The 9,710-nt window shown below is 38.3% G+C and overlaps 1 protein-coding gene across 2 annotated transcripts in view; it reads right to left on the bottom strand.

The window, feature by feature from the left end:
* Positions 1 to 1,662: 1,662 nt before the first annotated feature.
* Positions 1,663 to 9,710, bottom strand: part of LOC136878907 (lateral signaling target protein 2 homolog) — a 212,828-nt gene continuing 204,780 nt past the window's right edge. For both annotated transcript variants that reach the window (XM_067152505.2, XM_067152506.2), the window contains 2 exons: positions 7,315 to 7,488; positions 1,663 to 1,820 (listed from right to left, as the gene is read on the bottom strand). In XM_067152505.2, coding sequence (XP_067008606.2) covers positions 7,348 to 7,488 — 141 coding nt within the window. In that variant the 3' untranslated portion in view covers positions 1,663 to 1,820; positions 7,315 to 7,347. The remainder of the gene's footprint in view (positions 1,821 to 7,314; positions 7,489 to 9,710) is intronic.

The following is a 9,710-nucleotide window of genomic DNA, read 5'->3' as shown; positions in this document are numbered from 1 at the left end:
GTTGCTAGACAGCAGCACAATTGGAATGCCAAAACTGGTAGGCATGCCACACAGATGACACCACTTCAGAAGGTCTCTAACTCTGTAACGGAGGCCATACGATGACAGTGATGATGATGATGATTATTATTATTATTATTATTATTATTATTATTATTATTATTATTATTATTACTACTACTACAAGAAAGGTTGTATTAAAAAAGTTAAAGATTAGAATGCTATGATTTCGTTGTAAGGATATGAGAATGGACAAGATAAAAACTATCCAGTTCAAAGTACTTTTTCTAGGAAAATCAGAGGATCCAACGTAGATGTTACGGCACTATTAGAAGAAGAAAACACTGTAGAAGGCGAATATATCAAGCAGGTAGATGTCATGACGTAAGAACAAGAACATTTTCATCTAGAGAGATGTGTTTCTGTTTACAGTAGTACTAATTTGTATTCCTTCTATATACATCATTAAATACAATACGGTTCTCCTTTTCAGAACATTACAGTTCAGTTCAGATACAAAACAACATCCTGAGATTACATCTACTTTTTGTAAAAATTTATATAAACACAAACTTCCATTGCTAATTTCCAAGCCAACATAAAATCTCCTAAGGACAGTACCAATTAATGTCTATAATATAAATGAATATACAACTCCATTCTCTTACCTCTTAGGGATGGTAGATACACCAATAAAATTAAACAAGGTACAGCATCAAAAGCAAATAAGCAATGGGAACAAAAAGGAATACAACATTCAAATGAATTATATTACATAGTCCAAGTATTTCTTTTTTTTTAAATCACAAAGTTACAATATTTTCAGATATGTGAAAAGGAAAACTTCAAAACTGCATCGCATGAGGGAAGGGGAAAAAAAAAAAATTTACTTCTCACGTCTGTAATAATAAAAATGTTAAACAAATATTACATTCTGGAACATTATGACGGATAATCCCAAAAATGTCTACATTTATGTACAAGGATAATAGAACATTCAAAGCTATGTCATTCATCCCATAATAAAATCTTTCACACCTTGTTTAAAAATTATGGTATGTTTTGCTTAAGTTCATAAATAAATATTAGCTACACAATGTTCCCTGAATAAATAATTACCACTTTCTTTACAATAGCAACTTTCATCTTAAATTTAAAACTAACAATAATGCCACTTTTGTTTTCACGAACGATAACACTAGTCGAAATGCTAAAAATGACTTCACAGAGTTTCTTTGAAAAAATTAAATTTGTTATTGCTATATCAAAATATTAATGAACCAAAATGATTGCAAAATTGTATTAAGGTCAACATCAAACCCGTATTAGTTAAAAACCATTCCAACACACGACGTAGCCGTGTATGGTACATGGTTCCACTCCGACCTTTAGCTATTTAGCATTTCTACTCTATTTTTAATAATATTTAATATTATTATTGAAGTTGCTTATTACGGTTGCTATTCTTTACCACTATTATTATCACCATCATCATCATCAACAAAATTGTGAACATCTTCAAATTAAATTTTCTGGCCATTTCTATAATATACAATGCCACTGCAAAACCATGTTAACCATTAAGTATAACCTTTGTGCCATTTCCATAACTTTGGTACATTTCTCTGAAAGGTGGTATGCACATCTGTACATTTTATTTGATGATCTGTTCAAAGCCTTCATAAAATCTTCTCATAATAAGCTTAAGAGTTCATGGATGAGACAGAACCAACTTTCATAATGGTAAAAACTAATCAATCCAAGGAACTGCAAGCTTCATAAATCAAGACATAATTGGAACTTGCTTCATGGCTAATTATCTGTAAATAATAAGAACAAAATTATTACATTTCCTCTTAAAACAAGCACTAGCAGCATCAAAACTATGTAAAATTTCATTAGATCTACTTTTAATATGAAGTAAAATGCACCCTTGCCACTCAAATTTTGGTTTAGTAGCAATTAAAAGAAAAAGAAAAAAGTTTAAAAGAACAAACCACATGGTGCAAAAAGTCCCAAAAGGCCTACCAAGCAACCAGTATTCAGCCCGAAGACCTGCAAACTACGAGGTTCATGGGGTCAGCATGACAAATCCTCTCAGCTGTTATTCCTTGTTTTCTAGAATGGGGCCACTATTTTTCCATCAGACAGCTGGTCAATAGCAGAGGTGCCAACCTTTGAAGTGGATTATCAGTAATCGCCCTCTGTCCCCGAGAAAATTTTCGAGCCAAGTCCAAAGCATGCTCCCCTCTTCTCGATAATGACACCCCTTTTGCTCTTCCCTCTAGTAATCCATTCTAAAGTATATCATATTACACAATAACATTTGCACACAACCTGTTAGTTCTGTGACAAAACATTCCTTGTAACTTGTTTCTCACGCAGGAGCCATGCACTGCCATCGAGATCCAGTTTTTTTGAAACTTTTAAAAATAGTTTTGTTCCCGACTACAGAGTCCTAAAAGTGAGGAACTATATGCAAATGGTTTCTGGAGATGTTGTCTGCTATTTCCAGTTGGTGTATATGTAGCAGAAACCACCCCTTCCGAATAAACCTGTGCTGTAGAAAGCAGCTGATAACCAGTGTATGTTGCACGATTTGCAATTCCGAATGTAATACATAATAATGCATAGTATGTTTTGGCAAAGAATTTCAAGGATAATTTAATAAAAACCACCTATTCAATACTTTCCACGTTTAATGTGGTTTGAAACGCCTGGTATGTGAACGTTAATTTGGTAGATGGGGTTCCAATGGTCGTATAGCATACCTTGAGGCCATAGCTACTCAGGGTATGTCAAATCAAAGTTATACTCCATCTGTAGGCATAGCCAGGATTAAACTGTCAGGAGACCCTTCAAAACAAAGTGAATAGTGGAGCGTCCGTGTGACATTGTAAGGTACACATACTACTGCGGTCATTTGAGCACGTTGTACGTAAACCAGCACATCCCACGAGACATCTTAATGAGGTTCAAGTCGCAAGGGCCATCACTTTGATCCAGAAAGGATAGACTTTTCGTCTTGTTGCTGTGGATCTCAATGTCTTTCCATCAGTTGTTCAATGCTTGTGGAATCGCTACAATGAGACAGGCCAGTTCACAAGGAGGATTGGACAAGGTCATGGACGCATGACAACCCCACAGGATGACATATCTGACCAACTGTGCGTTGCGGCGTCTGCCAGAGAACTGCAACAAGACCTCAGGAGGGTCACTGGAGTCGCCGTGTCTGATCGGACAGTAAGGAACAGGTTAAGAGAAGTGTCCTTGTAACCCAGACACCCTGTTCGAGTGCGTTGTTTAACGCAACAACATCACACAGCTCCCCTTCCGTTTGCCCGTACCCTCGTCAACTGGCGTCTTCGCAAATGGAAACCTGTGATGTTCACAGACGAGTCAAGATTTCCCCTAACACAGCGTGATGGACATCAACGTGTATGGAGACGCTGTGGTGAGCAGTACATGCCAAATGTTGTCCAGGAAGGTGACCAATTTGGACAAGGTTCTGTGATGTGGGGGGTGGCATCAGAATTGATGGCCATATAGATCATGTCATCCGTGGTAATCTTACCGCTGTGGGGTACATCGAACAGATACTGCTACAGCATGTGTTGGTTGCTGCATACGGTGTTGGCCCTGAATTCGTACTTGCGCACAACAATGCCACGGCTCATGAAGAGTGCATCACCGGAACAGTCTTACGAGAACTGGACATTCAAGAGATGGAATGGCCAGCAGTGATTCCCGACCTTAATTCCATCGAGCATGTGTGGATACGTTTGACAGAAGTGTTCATGGGCGTCCTGTTCCACCACAGACTCTCCAAGACCTCGAGCAGGCTCTCATTGAAGAATGACACCTGATACTGCAACAAGACCTCTGTCGACTTATACGGAGCAAGCCACGTAGATGCCAAGCTGTGATAAATGCTCGTGGAGGATATACACCATACTGAAGCTCTCCAACTGTGATAAAAATCCACCTGGAGGACTGTTATCACTTTGTTTTCGCCCCTATTTGGACATTTCCGTTTGTGTTCTGCAAATGAACATGAATCCATCGATGTTCTTTTGTATACTTCAATGGTAAAGAATAAAGGTTTAGTTGTTGACATACCTGGGTGAGAGGTATTGTTTTGTGGAGAATGGCATACGTTCATAAACATGTTCCCCTAATTTTTTTGAACTGTGTATATTTAATGCTTCTTCTCTACATTTATCACATCAGGATTTAGCTAAACAGCTGTAATTGAAATGAGAAAGACCGCATTGTTTAGGTTAAGAATGCTATCAAGTGCGCCTGGATAGTGCTAAAAGTTTCACAACGGGGAGAATAAAAATAAAAAACAGGAAAGCTTGCCGTGTGTATGGATATCTACAGGTGTAGCAATAATGCGGTTTATTATCATAATGTTTAATTTTGTATGTTCGTTGTCCCCATTTTTTTTTATTAACGCATAGTATGTTTTGGCAGGATAATTTAATAAAAACCACCTATTCAATACTTTCCACGTTTAATGTGGTTTGGATCTACATGAATTTATGTAGACTTATTAGGTCAGGTACATGCTTCACCCATTATTTTGGGCATCTTCAGCCTGTAGACAACCTTTAGGTCAAGGTTTGGGACCTTTTAACCAATATATACAATATATACAAACATTAATGATCTCTTGACTAACATGCCAGGATAATAATTTTAAAAATGTGAACTGGCATTATTAATTTTATTAATTATTCACAATGATTATTCTGGTGATGAACTTATTCCTGAAATAGACTCAGATAGTGAAAGTGAGAGTGACGAGGAAATTCCGATTCCCGAATCCGATAGACCTATAGAGGAAAGTGAAGTGCCTGATACATATCATCCTAGTTATTGTCCACCTCTTCCACCATTTACAGAGAATTCAGGTATAAACGTTCAAATAGAAAATAAGCAGGATATTTTGAGTTACGTATTTTCATGAATGACGAATTTTATCAGTATGTGTGTGAGCAGACCAATCTATACGCGAGTCAAGTGATAAGTGCGGCGCTCCGGCCTTTCACAAAGAATTCGATCATGCAATCGTGGAAACCGATTAGTCCAAAATCCTGATATAAAAATGTACTGGACCGAAGACCCTGTTTTTCATACTCCGATATTTTCTAAAACAATGTTCCGAATACGCTTTCTTCATATTCTTTCATTTCTTCACTTCAGTGACAGTAATCATTATGCCGAAAATACAGATAGGCTGTATAAAATTAGACGTATTTTGAAACATGTGACACCAGATATCACACCCTAAATATTTGCTAGAGGTACGCACAAAGTATCAATTTTCAACATTTATAGTTTAGGAGTAATTGTAAATTGTATTAAGTGATGCACGTCAAGAGGGCCGGGCATGAAAATGGCTGGTCCAGGCATTGAAGTGCCCCGCTCAGAAGCAGGTACTGAACGTGTTAATTCTAGTACCGGAAATTAATGTTTGAAGCCGGCACCGCGGTCTAACTTGCCTGTCTCTCACCCGGAGGGCCCAGGTTCGATTCCTGGCCAGGTCAGGCATTTTTACCTGGATATAAGAGATGGTTACAGGTCCACTCAGCCTACGATTACCTTTAATTGAGGAACTATCTAATGGTGAGACAGCGACATCAGTCTAGAGAGCAAGGAATAACAGGCGAGAGGATTCGTTACACTGACCATGCGCCATCTCGTAATCTGCAGGCCTTCGGGCTGAACAGCGGTCGCTTGATAGGCGGAGGCCCATGGGGCTGTAGTCTGGTTTGGTGTAGGATTGTTTGTAAGATTATAATTATACATATTTCATTTCTGCAACTTTTAGCCGAATTGTTGATGGTTCATTCGCTTCCGGATTTTCCGCGTTGTACAATTTTTTTCTGTGGTCCCGCCAAAAACGGAGAATCAAGGTTCCACTGTACTTGGGAAGTGTAATCACGGAGAACAGAAGGTAACAAAGGAGATTGGAAAGAGAGCACAATAAGCAAATGCCTTATCAGAGGATGAGGTACATACTGTGGAACCAAGAAGTTCCAGGGATATGGAAAGAAGTTCTGCATTCAACGTATTATGTACCAGTATTAACAAAATATATGGACAACAAAACGAGATGAGAGCAGAGTACGGGCAGCCAAGATAAAGTACCTTAGGGGTATCGTAGGAGAGAAAAGACAATCAGAAATGTAGAGATTAGAAAGACTTTTTTTTTTTACAAGTTGTTTTACATCTCACCAACACAGCTAGGTCTTATGGCAACGATGGCACAGGAATGGGCTAAGAGTGGGAAAGAAGCGGCCGTGGCCTTAAGGTACAGCCCCAGCATTTGCCTAGTGTGTAAATGGGAAACTACGGAAAACCATATTCAGAGCTGCCGATAGTGGGGTTCGAACCCACTATCTCCCAAATACTGGATACTGGCCACACTTAAGCAACTGCAGATGTCGAGCTGGGTATTAGAAAGACTAATAGAGTTTCTATTTAGACGTTCTAAACTACAGGACAGGATAGAAACAAGCAAATTGAAATGGTGTGGACCCATGACAGGAATAGGAGAAGGCAAAGTTCCAAATAAAGTATTTAGAGAGATCCTTTTTTTTTTTTTTTTGCTAGGGGCTTTACGTCGCACCGACACAGATAGGTCTTATGGTGACGATGGGATAGGAAAGGCCTAGGAGTTGGAAGGAAGCGGCCGTGGCCTTAATTAAGGTACAGCTCCAGCATTTGCCTGGTGTGAAAATGGGAAACCACGGAAAACCATTTTCAGGGCTGCCGATAGTGGGATTCGAACCTACTATCTCCCGGATGCAAGCTCACAGCCGCGCGCCTCTACGCGCATAGAGAGATACCAATAGGAAAGAAACTACAAGGAAGGTCTTGAAAGAAGTGGGTGGATACCGTGGAGGAGAGTATACAGAAGAGAAGAGCAGGAAAGACCGAAAAATATCGGAAGGAGGAAAAGAGTGGAGGGACTGGGCTTCAAGTTTTGTCACAAAGCCACAAACACATTTATACAAGCAGCAGCGAACACCACATTCAAAGTACAGTGAATATTTTCGTGCAATATATAAGCAAAATATGACCTTAAACAATTAAAAAGGCCAAACAAGACCAAAACAATACAAAATAGTGAAATGTGCATTTGTGTGCCCTATAAAACAAGGCTAAACATGCTCAGAAATGCCCAATTCATACTTAATTCCAACAAATAGTCAGAAACAGAACACAGGAAAAAATAAAACATTTCCTGAACATCTGAACTGTACTAGTTACTAATCAGTGATCTAGAATATGAACAATATTTACCTCTTCAACATGCACCTTCAATAGAACTGTTCCCTATGAGCGTGTCGCTGCTACTTCTTCTAACGTAAAAGGTGTTACTTGGTACAGAAAGCAGCGATTGCATACACGCACAGGCTTGACGTGTCCATAGCGCGGAAGAGGAACAGAATTAGAGCTGCAACGGGCACAAAACACCTGGAAACAAGAAGCAAGCATATTATACTTCCCCTCAGCAGTACAGTTTTTGCTTGTGCAGAAGGGGAACTTACACAAAATTTCCCGAAAATAACAAAAGTTAAAAGAAACAAATTCCTTTAAAAATCTTTATTATTGCTTTTGTAATTCGAGCAAAGTATCTTCCTAGTGTAGGAAATAATACTGGTGTATGCAAAAAAAATTTAAATAAATACTAAGTTATCTTAGTACTCTAGATTAATTACAAGTTAACCAAATTCAGTCTTGCAGGAAAGTATTCACTAACCTCTATTTAATATAATAGAATTTATTAATGGCAAATTTTACACGATTACAAAGGATTTTGATTTAATTTTTACACTAATCTGAATTTGGTCACTAAGTCATGGCAACAACTGTATTTAGTAGTGTATTAGACCCCCACCCCCTACCTTTTTGAGACGAAGAAAATGAAAAAAAAATCTTGCATACCCCTCAACAAAATTCGTCAAAGAAGAACAATCATTCCGCTTCGAAGCAGGTACAAGTTTTATTGCAGCTCTGATGACACAACACAAATTTGTGAATAGCTTCGTCCGTACAACCCACGCAATGAAAACGCGTTGAAGCGATGCAGTACATCTGTGTTTTGTAGTTAAATGTCCACCTCCGTAGCGTAGGCCTACTGCAGCTCTGATGACATCGCACAAATAGGTGAATTGTTTCATATCCGATCCGCGCATCGCAAGCATGCAGTCACGCTATATGTCTGTGTTTTGTAGTTAACACGTTCCCTGCAGCAGTGAATTTAGATGACTTTATGTTACGTTGTATCGGCCCACCGGTGGCCCGATGCCGCCTTTAGTTATCGGTTCGGGTCACCGGTGACCTGACGAATTTGACTTTGGTTAGTCCCAGCTATGAAATTCAAAACAATGATGGAACACTTATTGTGTGCGTTATTGTTGAGGAGATATTCCGATGTATTTCCCACTGTGACAGATTTTTGATTCAAGAAGTGCGTGACCCAGAAATGACGTCAGAAGAAAATGTTACTTTCTCGTTCATTGATCTGTTTTATGTTTTTATGGGTATATGATAGGCGTATGTTAATTATTTTCATGCTTAGTAACAAAATAATATCACAAAAGACGAGGCTGTACGTAGGGTCATCATCAGATACTGGAGAGAAATCACAGTTAATGTCAACACTTTGTTTCAAATCGTGGGCAATTCATCCGGGATTCAGTGCCGTCCTAAACCTCTTTCTTTTCCGTCCCACCGGTGTATCAGAATGTGAAGGCTCCGTACCTAAAAAAAATAAAATAAAGAGACGTGAACTTGCTTGTAAATATTATCTATGGAAGATAATAAACATATCAATAACTACCCCAATAAATAAAAATCTGTGAACTTATATCTACTTACCTGAGAGCAATGTAGAAAGGAATAGGTTACACAAGATGTCAGAAAGGTGGTACTCCTTGTATTAAACAACAATCTACCATCTGAAGGAAGCAACACTGAAGGTTTCATTCACCGTAACCGTGCAAGCGATTCCATGTAAAAATATAGGTTGGACAACAATCCGAACACAGGGTGACCCGAAGCAATATATACGTATAATGGAAGATGCAAAAAAAATTTCTTTGAGTCACCAGTGGGCCGATTGAAACTAGCAGTATGCCTCGATCCTTTACTTCAATAGGAACACTATGTTGCCATTAGTCACTGGAAATTTGTAACTACAGTCCAGCCGCTGGCTGTCCGGCCCTGACGTTTCTCAGACAGTGTTCCCGATTTTGAACCATGTGATATAAACAAACTCAAACTCCTAAAGTATTTCACACATATGTAGATCAGATTCTGTGTTAATGTGGTGGAAATGCGTACGGAAATATGCAAAAATTACCTGTTAATATATTGGAAACCAAGAATAGTGTAATCATAATAATAAAACGTTCCAATTAAAATTAACTGCACTCCAAGAACGGTGTAAATATAACAAGACATTCCAGTCAAAATTAAGCACACTGAGAGAATAGAATAACTGTAACTCAGTATTAGTAAACTATAAACTTAATATGAAATAACATTAAAACCCGAACTCTGTAAATAGTATCACTGTGGCAATAAAAACATCGCTGTTACAATAAAACTTCAACATACTAATAGAATAGTAGTGCCGAAATAATAAAATATTGCAATAAAATTAAATCAATTATGTACTCACATTAACTAAT

This window comes from Anabrus simplex, chromosome 8 (genome assembly GCF_040414725.1).
Source record: "Anabrus simplex isolate iqAnaSimp1 chromosome 8, ASM4041472v1, whole genome shotgun sequence".
Taxonomy (NCBI): Eukaryota; Metazoa; Arthropoda; class Insecta; order Orthoptera; family Tettigoniidae; genus Anabrus; species Anabrus simplex.
Note: the sequence above shows the minus strand (reverse complement) of the source record. Positions and strands in the feature narration are given on the sequence as shown.